The following is a 20,127-nucleotide window of genomic DNA, read 5'->3' as shown; positions in this document are numbered from 1 at the left end:
GAGGGAAGAAGAGGGGCTTGATGATGGCATGGATATGATGCCAGGCTTTAAATGTTTCCTTTGTGTGCTTCTTTTGTTTGTCAAGATAAAAAGAAAGAAGGCTGGAGCCATTTTCTGTGGTGAGCGAGACAAAATGTACTCAATAAGACTACATGATACGTGTTTAAATTACTCTCTCCCCCAGGTGGAAAACCAATAATCTTGGTGCCTAATGGTTCCTTTGTGGTTTACTCTTCATAATTGCTTTTTTTTAAATATTGCTATTAAACCAATAGAGGGTAAGTAAGGAGTAAAGGTATTCTCTCATTATTGCATGATTATCTTATCGTTACTTTACCCTTTTTGTGGCCCCTTAAGTAGATAAGTGCAGATATGTCCATTTTAGTTTTAAACAAGAGACAGCAGGAATCCCCCCAAAAACCATTTTAACAATCATATTCAGAGCTACATTCATGTTCATTGTAATATGATTGCTACTCAACACCAACCTCAAAGTAGCCATGAATCTGCAACTGGAAGTGGAACTGGGAATTTTTTCTTTTTTTTTACGGTATCAGCAATTGTAATGCTGCAGAATATAACACATGTACGGGAACATCAACGTATAGGATGTGATGAACAGACAGAGCCAACGCGGTGGTATGAAGTGATTAAATAGGTTTATTTGATTTACAGACATGTACATTTTCTATCAGCCCCCCCTCCCACCCCCACCCTCCCCCCCACCCACCCCGAGGGAGCGTCACAGTTCAGTTCTAGAACAATATTCTTTTGATTTCTCGACACTTCTCTTGTATTGACGCGCTCTAAAAATAAAAAACAACCTCTGTTTTCTGCTCAACATCAGAAATAGGTTTCTTTATACAGGATTCTTGTATGACAAGAAGTAGCACATTTCTCAGCACATCACGTCAGTGATTAACAACGTAGAATTACTCGATACAACGGATTTATACTCCCCAGGGATTGCTGCTAAATCAACTAAATTTGGCAAAGTGAAACTCAAGTCGTGACCCATCGGACCAGACGTCCCTCCGCATGACGGGTGACAACATGTCAGCGTGGCAGACCGCTGAGTCGATGCCGGGTCGTGGTTCAAATCAATCCCTGAACTTTAAGTGTGCAAAATGGTTTGATCAGTTGTTCTTAAAAATGCAACAACAAAAAAAAAACATTTACAAGAGCTACAAAATGGATGCAAAAAGTATTGCACCCTAAACATTAGAGCAGTAAAATCCATCACATCGCAGTTCCTTTTGTGTGTGTAACATGTGTGAGAGGTCCAGTTCATGATCACAGTAAACGGGGTGAATCTCAGTGATGTGAGAAGGTATTGTGTAGTTTCATCGCGATACAAAAGGATGAACAAACAGGCATTTCTAAACCCAACAACATACAACAACATGTAGTATACTCAAACCTTAAACTTCCCTTTATAGATTATTCTTCATTATGATAACAAACAAATAAATACATTGCATCCAAGCCATCATTTACAATATATTAAAGTTGCTGCGTGATATAGCTTTATATATCTCTCTATATATATCTCTCTATTGTAGTTATTCAAAATTAAAACTCATTTGGTAACATTAGGAAAAAGAAAATCAACAAAAGGAAGGTAAGAAGCTTAGTCCATTAAGAAGATGTAGGTGTGTAAACGCGTCACATTCAGAGAGCTGCACGCAGTTGGAGAGAAGCTAAAGCTAATGATCAGGCGGCAAGGGCGCCGCCTACACAGCACCCCGCACACACACAGCACCCCGCACACACACAGCACCGCGCACACACATCACCGCGCACACAGCACCGCGCACACAGCCGGTGAGTCATGCTCGCACACCAATGCTACGAGAACCACCTCGACGTTTCCCGTTCGTTCCTCCGCTAAGGTCATTCCATCCTCCTCTTCCTCCTCCTGTGTTTACTTGGAGGTCTGAGAAGTGCCTTTTCTTTCCCTTTATGCATCAGTTTTCACACCTTTGACACCATTAGTGGCTTCAAGGTTTCAGTAAAAGTGTATCCACCAGGTACTATTCAACAAAAAGGATCTTCAGGGTAGCTTCTAATGGCGCTTTTACCTAACTCTTTACAAGCAACTAGCTATAGCGGATGTTTTTTCGTCCTTGTGAGGTTTTGCATTAAAGTTGCATGATTACAAATATGAATTAAAGCATGTGAGGAAATAAAACAAGTTTTTTCCTCCCGTTTGTGTACTTCTATGTCTTCATGCGCAGGTATTAAAGGAGACCCCAGCAGAGACATCTGAGGACTTGCTGGTCTGGTTTCGAAAAAGGGGGGTAAGATTCCTGTCTTATCCGTTATCAGCAATAAGAGCTCGCCATCAGTCTAACCTGGGGTGGAAGGATTTCCTGTTCCTGTCTGGAATTTTGATTTCCCTCAGTAATAGAGTGATGACCGCGGCCCCCTGCTCTCCTCAAAGGTCCTTTCTCCTAATGGTGGAATGAGATATCTACAATTGCGAGGGGGAACGCTCTCTCTCTCCACAATGCCCGGTATTGTAACCACCATGGACTGGAAGTCCAGATTGATCGTTAAAAGCGACTCCGTCTCTGTGTGGCCGGTGTGTCCGGAAATTCAAAACCAACCATCAGAAAGCTAATCCCTCTGAAGAGAAGCCTCGCTCACTGATAAGGCAGCGTGGATCAGAAAGGTTGGTTCTTTGTATTGCTTCTCGTGTACACAAAACATATAGGCGCTACTCCTTAAAAGTCAAAAGAGAAGCTTTTCATTTACTTTTGGGAAAAGCTTGTACATTATAAATTATTTAAAAAAAACATATAGTCCAGTGTCTGCTTTAAATCGCCCGGATTGCATCATCGTCCTTCTGAAACAATCATAGGCAGTGACCTCCAGTTTCAAATCCAACATCACGCAAAAGAAAAAAAAGAAAAATAAAAATCACAAGAAAGTTCATGAAAAATAATGTGCAGAAATCTCTCATCTCTGCCATGTTCTCTGGCACTGTCTACGCCGATGTAAGAGCTAAAAAGCGCAAAATAAAATAAAACACATGTAGGGGTCAAAGGAAACAGCTGTTTGATGTGAAAGCTCCAAATTCTTAAGGCTGATTCACTGACGGTAACACTTTTTTGGCTTTGACGGCTATGTTTACATGCACAGCTGAAGTTTGAACAAATGTGAGAATACTGCATTCGCCACGTAAGCACCGTGTTTAGGTTTGATGTTGATGCCGAGGCTAAGATGTGCAGAGTGATCAGGTTTTAGTCACATCATCGGAAGGGCCTGATGAGCAGATGAACACTTCTTTGACAATTATATTCCTGCGGCAAACTTTAACCGCATCACTTGAATTTTACATTTTACAGGCTCCAAGTGTAGAAAAGCCAGGGCAGAATGAATTGTGGGTAATCAAACAAATTTCATCGCCAGCGGCTGAATTACGGTGTGCATGTAGACATAGTCAGTGATCAGAAGTCATGAGGGTTGTTGTTGGTGGTCAGTGCAAAGTCGGAAGGAATGTAATGACGCTATGGCACTTGGTGCAGATTGACAGCCAATGTAACAGACAGACAGATGGACAGACAAGCAGACAGACAGGGCAGGTTCATGGTCAGCATTCAGTAGTATGGCATCAGGAGTCGGAGGGGTGACGGGGGATTGTGACGCCCCCCTTCCCCCCACGCCCTCCCTGGACGGTTCAGTGGAGGCGAGGAGGACACCAGCTGTCGGCCGGCCGGCGTCAGCTCACCGCCGTGCTCTTCCTCAGCGACCTGTGATTTAGAGGCCGCTCAAGGAGGGGCAAGACGCTCCCTCCTTTCACTTCTGAGCAGCCTCCGTGAGTGTGTAGAGAGGAAGAGCAGCAGGAGGAGGAGGAGGAAGAGGAGGAGGAGGATGATCGTGGCGGGGGCGGCGATGACGAGAACGTGGACGTGGCTTTCAAAGAGTGGATCAGCTGGCCTCGCTTTTTATATCCAATTTGTCATCCTCATAAAGTTTGGCTGCTCTTTCGGGTGTTATTGTGGCTCCTCATGTCGCTGTCACCTGCAAGAGAGAGAGAGAGAGAGAGAGAGAGAGAAAGAGAAAGAGAGAGAGAGATGGAGAGGGAGAGATGGGGAAATAGTGCGGTTAGATTCTGGCCTCACCACAGGACACTCTCATGTAATTACTGTTGAGGTCGAAAGCTCCTGGGCCATCTGTTAGGACCTTCCTGATAACGCCTGCACACCAGGACCAGCCTGTGACCTCAATATTTTCCTGCACACAGCATACCAACACATAACAGTTTGTGTAGTGCAGACCCCCACAGTCTATACAACAGCAAGCCATAAACCACAGTAACACACAGACACGTCTCCATATTGGGGCTCGACATTCAATGTTGATGTGATTGTGCCGCTGTGTATATCAAATATGTTTCTAAACATATACACACATATTAATGGCGTAAAGGTTTGCTGATGTAAAAAAGGCTTTCATTGCATTGCATAAAATACACTATGAATGCACAATTTAGGGAGACTTTAGGGAGATATGTTGCAATATTCCAATCTATTAATGTAAAAGTGATATTGTTATAGTATGACAGTGAGATATTTTACTCAAGTAAAAGTAGAAATACAGTGTTGGTTTTTAATGTAAAATATAAATAGTGGGGTAACTCCAAAGTACAATATTTCCCACTGGATTGTACATTTTTGACCTCTGTTCACTTGCATTGTGCTCATTTGCAGTATCATCTTCGCAAGGTCTCTCAAGGTATTTACTTGTGGAAGTACCGACATCTCATATTATGGGTTAAATAAATACATACATGGCTTATTAATATCATTATCTGTTAATGACAATTAATGTACTGCTGAAATGCACATAAACAACGCTCACATGAGGGAAAGTGTGGCGCCTGAGGGGAAAACTACTCTCTATTTGGAGCTTAGACCACTAAACGCTTGTGATGTCTTCAGAGTGCAGGAGAGCGATGGCGGAGTCTTGCTGTTTGTTTGCGGTCTGTCATTAAGGTGCCCTGGATGCTCCAGTACACAAGCTATACTGCTGCTACAAGAGGATTAGTGCAGGGAGCTCGCTGGAGCAACTCGAGCTACTCCCAAACACACCCAGTGATCCACAGTGTGCAGACATAGACATATACTATTGCATATACACATGCAGAGACACACACAAACAAGGGGGCCGGCTTAAACAGGAGGATAGTTGTTTCGGTTCTGTGGATGCAGATCCGATCCTCTCCGGGATGAACCGTTTTCCCTCAATTATTAGTGTCAGTTGTTGCCGTAAACTGTGAATTGTTCGCGAGCCAAACTGGAAATGAGGCTGCTCAGATGCCAGCGCGCCATTGAGATAATTAAAGCTGCGGATGCTTTGATATGCACGAGGTTGGCCCGCCTCCTTGCAGATTACTGTGCTGGGAACTGTTGGCTTCCCAAGCAAAAGGGGGAGGTCTGATTGGTCTGGCAAGCGGGTGAGCTTGTAGTGGGTTTTGGCGGCGATTGGCCTCTCATTCGAGGACGGTTTGGTACACGAGACAAAAGATACTTGACTGGAGAAAGAGAGCACCGATTGGGTTTTCTCTTTTCACATTTTCATTGTGTTACGAAAGAGCAAGAAAGTCTGATTAAGCTAAACAGGTCACATCAGAGCCTGCTGTACACCGTGTGTGTGAATATGTGTGTGTGTGGTCTGTGGTCACTGCCCTACCCGGCACTATGAACCCATTCTGCTTACTCAGAGCTTCGGTTGAATGATAAGAGTGCGAAGAAGGAAAGTATGCGCCTGCAGCTGTGTAAACACTTTTAACGGTTAAAGTTCGGGCAGCGGTGACCAAATCAGAGTTGGGCCTCGCGATGCGAGTTTCCTCCCCCAGCAATATGGGATCGTGGTTACTGAATAAATGAGTGCGAAGCTCCGCTGTCAGATCTCACGGCGATCCCTCGACAGCTCCCCCAGCTCGGGGATGTCCTCCAGCTATCACGCGGCGTGGGGTCACTCTGGTCGGCAGAGGCCGGTTCCTCCTGCAGAGGAAGTTAATTGGATCTCAGTGTATCTGATCTCCTCCTGGGATTGCATCACCGGTGATTAATAGCTTGCGATGTCCAACAGCTTAGGCGATCACTGCTGCTCTTCATCCTCATTTTGTTCATCGGCCGCGTGTCATTTCTCTCCTCCTCTAAATTCCTCTCCTTCACTTCCACTCCTTGTCAGAGCCCGCCATTTTTACTATAATCTGAACAACACCACCGTCGCGCCTCACGCCGCCTCCTCCTCCCCCGCACTTCGGTCCTAATTGTTTCCCGGAGCAGCGCGAAGACTGAACACTTGTCGTCGGAGAGAGGGGATGAACTGTGAACTGTATTGATCTGCTAGTCAGACCCGGGGGAGGAAATAGTGCCTGACACTGATTGGATTATCCTCCGCAACAGATTTGTTGAAAATCAATCAAGGCGGTGGTTCACTTTAGAATTGAAATGACCAGCTCGCAGGTACATTCGACTCTGACCTCGTGCAGCTGTAGTCGCTGTTCTCTATAATTAGCCCACTTTTGACAGCGGGAGGAGAAAATGCTTTGGCTGCTGTGTGTGACAGACGGAGGACAGATGAAACCCTCAGGCTGAGAGCACGAGCGTCCACTGAAACCTGATATGTGTGGCGGCCACGTGGGAACCTGTCATGTCACCGCATGCATGCTAATGCCACCCTGTCAATGGTAATGACTTGCAGTTAAAGACCTTGCTGCTTTAGGTTTACATACTGTGGCACACTAACTTCCAAACTGTGTATCTTCCATATTTCTTCACACATTTTTCAAAAGCATGCGTTTTTTTAGATTTATTTCCTGCTTCCACACAGCCATTGCCTCCCATTCATCAATGCACGATGCAACCCGTGCAGCTATCAAAGTTGCTTGTGTGGGCAATCTATCACACTATCAATCAATACTATACTATGCGATGCAGCCTCGGCACATTCAAGGACACGCTGCAGATTTGAAATTTGTCCGGCTGCAGATACGTAACATCTAAAATGAATACAAGACTTAACATCTATATTCTGAATTATTATCAACAGATCGTCAAATTACGTGTCGTAATACAATACGGCGCTGCACGACGAGACGATAAAGCCGGACCTTGAACCTGGAATGCTTTTCATCGGCCGGTGCTCAAATGTTAGAGGGCCTTTGAAATCTTTTTTTTACAATGGAGGTAACTGACCTATGACCCCTGGTGAGGAGGGTACAAAATGTAAATTAAAAGATATTGCCATCAAACTTTCCCATTTGATTATTTCCCGCTTTTATGTTTAAATCCGAAATGAGGCATTGTTGAATGCTAATTTTAGGTGAATTTAGCACTTTTTTAAAATGTTGTATATGTTAATGAAGGTTTAAGAATAAAGGCAGCAAAGATATGAAGGGTTCTTGTAGTTCATGGGATCATCCCGTCTACCGCCTGCAGGAATTTGCCTTTTTCCTTTGTTCTGTTTTTCCATCAAATCGACTGTTGCCTTCAAATACTGCAAGGAGTTGCAACTGGCAGATCACACTGCTTCCCCAACTGAACTGGAACCATTCTGTAAGAAGCCCTTCACACATCGACCCCCTGCTTCTCACATGTTAGTGCAATTTCATCATGAAAAAAGCTCATCAGAGCTCTTTTCAGCAAGTTTAGGATCACACGGTTAAAATATTTGAATGCTTGCAAAACAAGAAATAAACTACTTTTTTTTAAGGAAAGATTTTGAAAAAATATCAAAGGGAAATTATTTGTTTGTTATACAGTCATCACTCTTTTTCTGACCTACTCTATCTCACCCTACACGAGGAGCATTATTGGGTGGGGGTGATAATAAGCCCAGCAGTACACACATCCATGACCTATTTCCTTTGCTCTTGAAGTACATATAGTAGGAATGTTTAGAGGACAAATAAACCCAGATAAGGTTACAAGGAATGATTACGAAGGGGTAAAACCTTGACCTTTTGGCTAAACATGATACCCTTTACAAATAAGTCACAACAGATTCCTTGTCCTTCTAATCAGTGAGTCCGAGTTTAATCTTGTTATTCTTTACCGCCAAATACAGTAGATCCCCATTGTCCCGCAGTGCAGAGTTGGCTAGTGTGCTGCCAATTATTGTGTCTTTTTTCTTTGCTCCGTTAATAATTAGAGGGGTTTTGCGCCGCGTGTGTGAGTCTGATAAAGACAGGAAGGAGGGAAGGCGGCTCAGGTCTTGATAAGAGGCCAGATAGTTGGTCAAATAACCAGCACTCTGAGAATGTCTGGACACTCCCCGAGTACAATGGGAAATGGATTATAGATCAATCATATGGGTATCATCACCATGTGTCCCCTCCAGCGTTTACACTGTCATTAAGCTGTGGAGAGCTTCGGGTCAAAGGGCCTTTTAAGTCCTCAATCTTGTTTTTCTGTTCCTCCTCATGAAAGGAGTGTCTGCATGATGCTTCCCAGGTAATGGGAAGAGAGCCCTATAAATGCTGATGTTCCGAGACCGTCTCTTTGTCAGCAGCCACTTAAACCGCTGAGCTGAAAAGCACTAAAGTGTAAAAGCGTCTTTGGCAGAAAAAGCAATTTACCTGGTCATACCTTGACTGAGGAGGGTGGTCGTGTCATCTGGCTCAACCTGAGGAGAGAGGAACGGCTTTAGGAATCATGGATGCACAAACACGTTCAGACAGAGCTTCTCAAACCACATTCAGCACCTGGTCTTCTAACCCTAACCATCTCACTTTTCCCAACAATTTCTCCCAGTTTGGCTCATCACATGCTGGTCTGTCAGTCATCGGTCTGTCAGTCATCGGCCTCCTCCCGGCTCAGCCTGCCTTTGACCCAGGCTGACTCTGTATTGTGAAGGCACACTGCCACGACAGAGGAGACAGTGCTGCTCGCACACATCACTAAGTGTAAATGTGGACTGTGTTGATGCGTGGATGAGGGGGACACTGAACCAGAGCTATTAATGGCAACCCCACAGCCCCCAAAAAAAGCTAACAACCTCGAAATAATAAAGCACACTTTAAGGCTGGAAATAGAAAGGCGCGCTCCAGTGAGTTACTCGTTCAGCTCCGCGCTTTTTATAAATAGCTCTGAGTATCTGAGGAGCGACTCAAAGGAGGAGGGAAAAAGCCGCAAAACGCTCTGTAAAGACGGGGGTGGATTTATAAATCGGGGGCTTTATAGCGTGAATGGAATCTATAAATATCACAGTCGGGAAAAAAGTCTAGTTTTACAAAGTTGTGGATGTTGTCATCTTCCTTGGTCCCCGAGGTGCCGTTCGCAGCTTGTTACATAAGAGCTGCTGCTGTTCAAGGAGTTGTTTCTCCATTGGGAGGCTTAGTACAAATCTGTACAGTTCTGTAGAGGCCTTTAGTTTACCATGTGAGGTATGCAACGGTATGTTTGCTGAATATATACAGTATCTAAATACATATTTATACACCTTGATGTAATCTGACAAGCTGGTGCATGATTAACATCTACATGTGAGGCAAAGCAGGCATAGCTGGGACTCTTCTGGTGTACACATGTGCTAGATGAATGCACATTCTGATGAAGTAGATTATTACCATTAATAACAGCAGACTTTCTATTTATTACTGTGTATCAATGACAGTGCTGCCGACTTGTTTGTTCATTGGACAAACCTTTGGCCCTTTATTAATGTCTTAATGATTTGACTTCATTAAAGATGCTCAATATGGATTTCAGAGCGAATACTAACAGATGGGGACTTTTTAGAAAGTGGTGCCAACAGTTTGGATACTATATTTAGTAAAAGTCTGAAACAACTCAAAAGCCGGCCTCCACACATCTATGTTAAGGATTGTATTTGTGAAAAAGTACATACAGGAACAACCGTCCAATGCCTCCATGTGCCTCTGTGTTGTATCGGAGAACGTTTCACTCCATCTGTTGCTCTATTAGCTTTGCCCTACAGCTCGTTGTGTGCAACTCAAGGGGCTGTGGTTAGATGTAGTTTGAGTGAACTTGTGCCATCTGCCCACACTGTGCCATAATGTAGTGAGATAGTTTAAACCACATATTGGACCACACATCTATTACTGGCACGACGGACGGCAAGAGTGTGACTTTTCTTTTAGTCATTGTTCCGCATTTCTTCTCCTTTTTTTTTAACCCTGGATCAGGTCCAACAGAAGCCACAGCATGGCTTAGTGGTGCCTTTGCAGAGACCCCTTTAAAAGTATCAACATTACTCAGAGGAAATATTAACGGCTTAGATGGTGGCTTGACCCCGAGGTTATAAAATGCAGTAAGTCCACTGAAACTTGAAGCTCAGTTTCCACATTTCTTTCGCAGATTTTCACTTGTCCTCTACAGTACATATGATTACAAATGGGCTTATTCTGCTTAAGTTGTACAAAAATCTCTGGGAACAACTAGCGACCAACTCCACAGGGTGAAGACGAGGCGGCTGCAGACGGACGTCAGACATCAGACTGCCATCCTGTCTAAAAATGTCCCTCATCTCCAACAGGAAGGAAGTCATTTCTGAAGGCGCTGGCACCAGGGGAGTAAGTCAACGTGATAAAAAAGTAGGAAAAAATAGTCAAAAAGAAACAAGAAGTCATGTCTCACCGTCTGAAAGAGGATGAGTGTGTTTGTTTTAGCCTTTTAAGGCCATGGCCAGCTATACTGTGCCTTTCTGGGCTCGCGCGTGTGGTATTTGAAGGAGAAAAATATGAACGCATGAAAAAGAGGGGCGGTAGCTGGTAAAAGTCTCAGTAAGCGCACTTAAACAAATTGATGGCTAGAACCGCTTGTGTCAGCTCTGGAGCACTTTTCGCTGACTGGGACTTTGTATTGACTCTGGGGCCTTTCTGAGTCTTGCAGGGTTGGCACCATTGTTGGCATCACTGGGCAGCTTGTCCCGAACACGCGTCAAAGCTCCACCACTGGGGTAAAGAGTACAGCATTGTCCAGTCAAAGTCTCCAGCCTCTTATGGCACTCAGAATAACACCGATATCATTCGGATTTGGATTTGTGGAGGACATCTCGAGCGTGTCTTAAATATTTAAAGAATCAACAGCAAATGAAATAATGACGAGCTATTCAAACAATGTCTGAGTCACTTACTGTTTCTCGGCCTTCTCCCTGTCATCCAGGAAAAACAGCGCCGTGGCCAGGAAAAACATGCCCCCCAGGACGATGATGAAGGGACAGAGCATGAGGGCATAGCCCAGACTGAGGAACCGCCACAGCGCTGACGTCGCGTAGCTCTGCTGAAGGGCGTCGGAGATCTGCACCACAGAGAGAGAGAAATAGAAGAGAGATTTTATTCAACCTCATCATCCTCCAAAGGTTCTTAAAACTATCCTGTGAGGATCTGACACACGCCGCTGTGCCGACTGACTCTACGTGCAGAGCGAGTTCTGCACGTTCTGCACATCACAGCGGCAGACAAAAGTGACATGATGTAAGATGCATGTTTTAGTTTGAAGCGAGGCCGGATCTCACAGCTAATAGAAGGCTTAAGGAAAACAACAGCTGGAGAATGGTGGGTGTGAAGGGGCCTGCTTCTGCCTCCCAGCGTCACTCACGAGGCAGTTAAGGAGGCCGCCGATGGTAGCTTTTAGCCGACTATGTGTATGTATGCACATCAGGAACAAGAGCTTTTCGTCCGTTTGTGAGAGTCTGAGCAGCCATAGGTCACCTCGGCTGATGCACGCTGACTGTATGTTAGCGTCAGCAGAATGAGATGCTCTACAGAGAGAGAAAGAGCTGGAGAAGTGCTGACGGGAGGATGTCAGAGGGAATGTGTGCATGTGTGTGATTGTGTGTGCATGCGTGTGCGTGGACGCATCATGAGGAGTGATTGGAGAAAAGAGAGGAAATGGAGGTGGAAGAAAATTCCCAAAATGTGTGACAAAATCTAGTGTACGTCCTGCAGCTGTGTGTGCGTGTGTTTGCATGTGTGTGTGTGTGTGTGTGTGGCCAGTGCAGAGCTATTTAGTCAGGTACAGTAAATTGCCTGCAACGTGCACGGCTAAAAATACATAGTGAACCGCTGCATGTCCAATTATCGAGCTCGAAGGCATTTCTTGGGAGATTGCTGGGAGATTGTTGCTGGCGTTCCTCTGCCACACACTCTGCCTGCGGCCATGTTGTGCTCATGCAGTATAGGATGAGTCCATTATGTGTGTCTCGGGGGACTCTTATGTGACAACTGCTTTGGTCTACGTGCTGATGGAGGGGGATCTTGGCACGAGCTCATAAGAATGTAAGACTGTTTTTGCACAACAGGAAGTGGTAGTTGAAGTGTGGCATTTGGACACAAATATCTCCACTGGGAACACCGCGTTGGTTTGTAGAGTTGAGTGCCTCATCTGCTGGGCTGTTTGCAACCCAATTGTGAACCAAAAGGACCGACTCACTCCCTCACTTTCTCGTGTTGTTGCCTAGCAATAACCATCGCTCTGTTTTTCTTGAGATTCTCCACTTCTGCTCATTCACAGGAGTTGTGCCAGTCTGCAGGGGTGACTGTATATCTGCCCGCGCTCAGCGTGCGTCACGACGAGGCCGTCGCACTCGCGTGCTAAACCTCAGATCAGGAACCGAGGCAGGAGGGGGCGGTGACGCACACGGAGCGCTCTGGGTTTGTGTAGGAGCGAGAAACCCCCGGACATTCAGTGTGTCAGTCAGAGGAGAGTCGTGACCCCGGAGGCCAGAGTGAGAACTGAGCGGCCACGTCTGGGTAATTCTGGCTGGCAGTGTTTGTCTCTGTGTGTGTGTGTGTTTGTGTGGTCTGCATTATTCTGACCTATGCAACTTGTCGGAATATTAGCAGAGCAATCATAATGTGCAACCTCCCCTTCCTACATATGAAGCTGTAAGGTTGAAACTGAAGGTGGAACTAAAGATAATTTAAATCAGCAATTCATCTTTTTAATTGTTTAGTCTATGAAATGTCAATAGTGACCATCAGAAATTCAGAGAGTCCAAAGGGACATCTTTAAAACACATTTTGGTCAGTCTAACAATTCAAAACCAAAAGATTTGTCAATGTTAATTAATTAGTTGATATTCTGGCCTGTCCTAAGGTTATGGTTTTCCTTTTGTGTCAGTCTTTTGTTTGTTTTTATCCTTCAGTTCCTTCCCTTACCTCCCATCAAATAATCACTCTACCCCATTTATATACTCCTCTGTTTTTCCTGTTCTGCTGCCAGATTCCCTTTGTTCTACGTTGTGTTGCTCATCAGAGACTACAACGAGTGTAGAGCAAGTCTTTGCCTTGTTCCCTTGTTTTGGATTTGTTTGTTCTGTTTGGACTGACCCTGCAGGCCTGGCTTTCCTGGAAAAACGTTGCCTTTTTGAACTCGCCTCGTGTCCGCTGTTGAGTCTCTGTCGACCCTGAACTGTCATATGAAACAAGCAAGCACTCACATTTGAGAAGCTTGTTTTGTTTGATTAACAACTGAAGTGCTTAATTTGTTATCAGAATTACTGCCAATTATTATCAGCTAATCCTTTCAGGAGTGGTTTCAATATTTTTACTTCAGTAGAATTAAAGTCATCCAGACGAGAGTCACACAGCACTTCAAAGTAGTGCATCTCTTAACGTGTCAATAGGACGCTCGTAGAATAGAAGATGACACTGGAGCGCCGGTCTCTGAGCCGGATTCTGTTTCCCAGAATGTGGATCTTTGTATTTTTTTAATACCAGTTTTGTTTAGTCTTTTGAAGAGCTTGTCAGTACTTGGAGATAACTCACTGCTCCGACAATAGTAGCACAGTCGCATTTCCATTTAAGGAGGAGGAGAAAAGGGAAAACAGGACACTTTGAATGCAGCTCGACAGACAGCTGCGTGTGCTGCCAGCCTGTCAGGCCCCGACAGAGGAACTCAGGGATCAGTTTGATTCACTAATCAAAGACTTCCACTTTTCCTTTGTGAACAGGACCCAGGCCGTGAGCCAGGGGCACAACAATAAAACACAATGTAAACACATGGCAGTCTTTTCTCTCCCAGAAATTCACTGGCACCAAAGTTCATCATTAAATACTGAGGGGGAAAAAAATTCAACGTTAGGATATGATGTGAAGATTGAGACGCAGCCCGTCTTTGTGTGTTGCCTGTGTCTATTTTTCCTTTCTTCCTGTATGCTTAAATAAGGGTTATAGAATGTGTACCTCCATGGAGTTACTATTTTACTTCAGACGTGTTCATTCTCTATCGGGAATGAGAAGAATGCTGCCCCACAGTCTGAGGTGGATCCTGTTTTACGCTCCATTGAATAGCAAGCCGCACTTGTATTCTGGATGTATGCATGCAGTTGGGATGGGGGCGGGTGAAGGTAGGGGGGCTGTTGGGGGTTGAGTGACTTTGACCTTGAGAGGCCTACCAGTGAGAACCGCTCTTTCACCTCCCGACCAATCAAATACAGTGCACCGGCCCCTCCTGGGAACCATGAGATTGTCTAGAAAACACCACTGACAGCCTGAAGAGCAGTGGTGAAATCCAGCTCTCCTGAGACGTGTGCTGAAAGCTGCTCTTGTACCTCACTTTCCACTGGCCCACTTACAATCAAGAGCTGAAACCTGTATGTGGCGTGTATGGTTTGAATGAAGATGTGCCTTCCAGCGGGGTGCATTTAAAAATGTTTATCTGGAGGAGTCTTACCAGGCCTATCAGGTACGGACTTCCTGCGTCACCCAGCAGATGAGAGGTGAAGCTCTGAAAGGCGACCGCCGTGGCTCTCCTTGTGGGGATGACGACAAACTGCACACAGAGAGGGAAAAATACACGGGATGGTGTGAGAGGACGAAGACGCAGAGGTAGAAATATTCACTCAGCTGTGTGAAAACAACTCTTCCAGTCAATTCTGTATGCTGAGCCCACCTCCAGAAACCCAGAGGCAGACCTGTCAGTCGCAGCAAGAGCATCAGTAATGGCCTATATCTGTCTCTACACACCCACAAACTGAATATAATTTGGGTCTCTCGACCTTTCACTTTTAGAAATCAAAACATACATCAGAGAAAGGGCCCCCTTCCATTAGTTCCCATGAGCAGCACACGAATCAATCACAGGAGACAGTAATGATCAGCCCAACCCAAAACTGTATTCCACTCACACGTTTCACAAAACCGTGTCTAATTGGACGACCGAAGTTTGCTGCAGGAATTTCCAGTGACCCGGTGGATAAGTATAGGTTCCCCGTACTTACCATTAAAATGTCTGCAGTTATGGCCCAGTTCAGGAAAAGCAGCGTCTCTCCGATGAAGATGCAAACCTACAAAAATTAAAGCAGAGAGAGAGAATTGTCCATTTAGTGGCGCTAATTAAGATCGGCCAATTTCCTCTGCACAAAAAGTACGGGCAACCTGACACCGAGCCGGGAGAGGAGGTTGCTCATGTCGCTACTGTGTGTGGGAACCCTCCGCTGAATAGAAGTGTTTCGGTTGCTGTGGTTTAAAAACATGTCATTATGCTGCGACCCAATTATACGTGGAGGTGTAGGCCTTCATTTTGGTCTCACTGAGCGGAGTATTTTTCGCCTACGCGCTGAAAAAAACAGCACAGGACATTAAGGATTGTTTATTCTTGTCAAAGCTCGTATATTCAATGTGGAAACGGTTTAACACTTCCTAAGTTTAGATCCAGCTGCAGGATTTTAATCTATGCCCTACTTCTGAAAGGGTGGAACAAAGAACGCAAACTTTAAATAACATGACTTGGCATACATCGTACTATATGTACTATAGGCTACCATATGCACGCAGGCTGCAAGACGGACCCAGAGGGATTTGGTTGCAGTGGAATCTCGCGTGTCTGTATTGGCTGGTTTTGTCTGGCACGGTTTAACACGGCCGGTCGTTGTGTGTTTCCTGCCGGGGAATAACCCTTCTGCCTGCGTGCCAGACCTACAGTACAGCACAGAGCGCTACAGAGGGAGTCTGACAGAGGAGATGTCTGTTCCGAGAGCTGCGAACCAGACACCGTGACCGACATGTTAGCTCTGAGAAAAGAGAAGCCCGGCCTTTCCTCAGATGTGTTGACGAGACAACAGCTGCGAGGGGTCAATCGCTGCGGCCGCGTCACGCATTATAACACGACACATCTGTCAGCGCTTCGCCATGAAACCTGAGCTGATCACTTACAACTGCTGTACTGCACGACCATTTAATACTGTACAGTACAGTAGTGGGAGAAGCAGGGAAGTCACATGTCTAAAGCCACGGCCTGTAGTGCTGCTGTACGTTTTCATACTTTATTCTTCTACTTTATTCTTCCTTGGTAAGATATAGAACATTTGAGAGCAACATCTTCACCCTTTGCGACCGATACAAATATAGAAACCGGGTGTCACCTGAGTGCATCGGCCTCTCTGTCACACAGCGTTTGTCTAAAATCGAGTGGGACGGATCTGTAATCATGTAATTAATATGGACGTCTCTGCACCTCCGATCTAATTGGCTGAGTCGTGCCTCTGTCAAACACCTAATGAATGGGCCCATCTGAGCTCACAGGAGTTCATATACATTTTAATTCATTCAATCAAAATCATCACTTATGCATGTCATTATGTATCACTTAGTCACTACTTTGCTTAGCAGCTGTTGAAAACGAGTTTAATCAATACAGTATATGGAGCAAGGCACGCTTAATTAATAATAAAGGTTATTATGTTCTCTGTTAATTGAGATGGTGTGTTATTGCTGTGTTTTAAAAGCAGCCGTTGTCCAATCTGAGCATACAAACGAGCTCACATACTGAAACACACCTCAGACTGCTGTAAAAAATAAAAGAAGAGGTCAAACAGGCCAGGGTCACACATTTAGGATACAGAATTATGCTTGTTTTGTTCCCTTACACGCATGGGAAACGTTTCCTATCTTTTCCGGTTGTCCAGCGTAATTTACCGCCCAAGTTGTTGAGAGTCAGTTCCTATTCTTTTGTCTCTGACAGGACTGAGAAATGTACGCTTGGTGAGTCCAACAGCCCAGAGTGCATTGTTTCAGGGCAGTGATTGTGAAGGTGCACCCGTTTCCTGCTTCACAAGGCAATTAGACACAAGCTCTCTGTCTATTTCACTGAGACTTAACTTTTGGCCAGACGAGGTATGAGCCTCGGCTACCTGCAGCCGTCCCTGAGGCCATCTCAATCTAACCTGCAATTACGGCGGTTAATTATGAGGAGCAACACCCACTCACTGCCTCTGGGCCTGAAAGGGACTGGCGTTGGGCAAGGTGTCCTTTTACTGCTTTATTCCTGACTCAAACATAAACCCCGCCCGATGAGCCTTGAATAAGCCCTCTCTTGTTTGGTTGGTTATCAGACTTTCACTTTTCATTCTCCGCCCCTGAGGCGAATCCATAATGAACACGCAAACCGCTCTTTGTGTGAAGGACATCTGTCATTGAGGACCCGTTCATTCTTGGGAAATAGAAAAGCAAAAAGTGGCAATTTAACTTCCTCCACTGTTCGATTAAACTTCCTCTGTCGGAGACACAACAGACACTAAAGAGCGACAGGAAGTGGAACTCTTACATAAGCTCCTGCGATGCTCTTCTTGGCCACCACAAAGATGAGGCAGATGAAGATGGCCGAGCCCAGCATGCTGACCGCACACACGAGCGGGTCGGCGCGCTCCGTCCTCTGGCGGCACAGGCGCGTGGTGGCCGCCCCGATGACCACGCCCAAAAGGCCCGTCACACAGGTGATCGCCCCGAAGATTAAGCTGGACAGGAGAGCACAGACGAGACAAGTTATTTCAAACATCAGTTTTTAGTCCATGCAACCCAAATGAATCTTCAGCTCAGTAGAAGCATGGGTCATGATGAACCTCTCACCTGTCTGTGCTACTGCAGACGTCTTTTGTGCAGTCCTCTCCAGTTTTCTGCACCACCTGGGCTCTGGCCAGGTACAGAGGAATCCACATGCCGAACGCACCTGTGGCAAAAGACACAGCCGAGGACGCCAGGGAGGAGAACACGTAGCTCCGACTAAGTCAGGAAAAGAAGCACACGGGGAGCGCCAAATCAAACAGGTGATTACCTTGGCTTAAGAAAAGGCACACGGAAAAAAGCTGCTGTTTTCTGTCACACAATCTCACTCCATTTATCTCTCTGTTTGTAAAACAAAAAAACAAAAACCCTCAAGCCGACCGCAAACTCATAATAAAGGTGAGCATTTAAAGGGTTAAATGGTAAGTACACTGAAATGATGTGCAGTTAAGGTTGACAGCTTTATGTGGCAGACATAAACCCTAAAATAACCCTATTTAACACTTTCCATTAGTTGTGAATGTGGAAGACTGTGTACAGCTAAAAGTCTCACTTTGTGGGGGATGAATATGTGCTTGCTCTACTAAAATAGATCCCATGAACCTGCATGGCTGCATCAGAGGAGCTCTATAGAGTCTATAACATTTATTATAGTCCACAGGTCATATAATAACAAGGGTCCACAGTGGCATGAATGCAGGGCTCCCTTCACAGTTAAGCAGCGTTGCAGAGTGGTGGTGAGTGAAAGATACTGGTGTTAAGATTCCCATGTCTATAATGGCTATTGTAGGCTAAATGCAAGCAACTAAGTGGGAGTGTTTGTACCTCTGGGCTCTGGGATCGTTTTCATTATCTGACAATCGTTTCTCAGGAAATAGTTTGGTCAATAAAATGTTCATTAGAATTTCCAACAGCCCAAGGAGATGTTAGCATGGAAAAATGTATGATTTTGTTTTCGAGGGGGAGGGGCTATACTAATCACTGTTCAGGTAAACGGGTCAATATCCCCAAATATCTGGTGTGTTCTCTGAAGCCTTACTTCTTGGCGAGCGCCTTCATGTCACAGAGCCAGGAGGTGCGGGTCTTGAAGCGTCCCATCTGGTCAGCGCTGCCTCTCTTGGGCTCGGGCACGAAGAGCAGGATCAGGGTTCCCGCGGTGATCCCTAAAACCGGGGACACCTTACCGGGAGAAAGAGAGAACTATGAGGCCTCGGATCGCGTTAACACATCACCACACTGACATGACGCAGATGCAGGGAAAAGAACAGTAAGATCAGCTGAACAAAGGTTAGAGGTTAAAATGAAAAAGAATAAAGTTAGGAACTGTTCTTACTAAAAGTAAGTATTTGCAGTGCAGTCATAACCTTAACCAGATTATAATGCCTTCAGGTGTGACATGTATGACTGGGCTAATTCAGAAATGATATAAATACTGGAATCATAATGGAGGATACGAAAACTCCTGTGTCTGTTGAATACTTTTGTATTATTTAATTTAATTTAGGGATACTTTTTTTGTATCCATAAATATAAATGGTGTTTTTATGAGAGAACTAGCACTGTACTGAACATTCGTGATGCCTTGGAAGACCCTCTAGCAATTCTATTTAGTTATTTATGCACATTTTATTTATTTATTGCTGCATTTATTTATTTATGTGTTGTCTTTATGAGGTTATAAATCCATTTACATTGTGTGATTTGTTTTATAAAGAGCCTAGTGATGGTGATGTATCACTTGCTATATATTGTTGTACATTTTTACTTTAATACAAACTAAAATAAAAGGCATGAACCGGAAGTTCACGCAGCGCCGTTTGCGAGCGCGAGGATGAGAAAGAGGAGAGTCGGGATGTTGCTACGTGTCACAACATTGAGCTTCTCAGAAGCTGATAAACGGTAAGTCTAAGTCTAAGTCTAAGTCTAAACTGTTCTTGAAGTCGAGCTTTAATAGTGAAACGATGTCCCTGCAGGCACGAGACCACCTGAAGTGGCGGTGTCATCTTAATTGGCTTCATCTTCGCGTGCCTCATTAAGCTAACGTAAGTTCTGGTGTGTGTTAGCAAAATAGTCATACCAATGTAAAAATACTATTGTAGCATGTTAACATTGTTGTGTGAATATCATGTGTCTAAAGGGAAATGTATTTGGTGTTTAAAGTGTAAGTTTCAGCATTTCTTCTCATGTGGAGTTCTTAATCACCCTGCATGTTGCTAGAAATAAGTGATTTGTCGAGCAGTATTTTAAATAAGAAACAGTGAACGACAACATTTAGTTTGACTATTACTCCTTAGAGTTTTTGTCAAAATCATTGTTTTTACTTGATAGGTGAAACAGGTACTGTGTTTCTCCAGAAAAACACACTT

General features: G+C 44.8%; 1 protein-coding gene across 1 annotated transcript in view; it reads right to left on the bottom strand.

The window, feature by feature from the left end:
- Positions 1–3,913: 3,913 nt before the first annotated feature.
- Positions 3,914–20,127, bottom strand: part of spns2 (SPNS lysolipid transporter 2, sphingosine-1-phosphate) — a 56,595-nt gene continuing 40,381 nt past the window's right edge. Inside the window, exons 6-13 of the mRNA XM_079214528.1 lie at positions 18,801–18,940; positions 17,828–17,980; positions 17,526–17,715; positions 15,202–15,267; positions 14,655–14,753; positions 11,113–11,276; positions 8,594–8,640; positions 3,914–4,026 (exon numbers count right to left, since the gene is read on the bottom strand). Of these exons, the coding sequence (XP_079070654.1) occupies positions 8,598–8,640; positions 11,113–11,276; positions 14,655–14,753; positions 15,202–15,267; positions 17,526–17,715; positions 17,828–17,980; positions 18,801–18,940 (855 nt within the window). The 3' untranslated portion in view covers positions 3,914–4,026; positions 8,594–8,597. The remainder of the gene's footprint in view (positions 4,027–8,593; positions 8,641–11,112; positions 11,277–14,654; positions 14,754–15,201; positions 15,268–17,525; positions 17,716–17,827; positions 17,981–18,800; positions 18,941–20,127) is intronic.

The sequence above is a fragment of the Taurulus bubalis genome (assembly GCF_910589615.1).
Source record: "Taurulus bubalis genome assembly, chromosome: 2".
NCBI classification, from domain to species: Eukaryota; Metazoa; Chordata; class Actinopteri; order Perciformes; family Cottidae; genus Taurulus; species Taurulus bubalis.
Note: the sequence above shows the minus strand (reverse complement) of the source record. Positions and strands in the feature narration are given on the sequence as shown.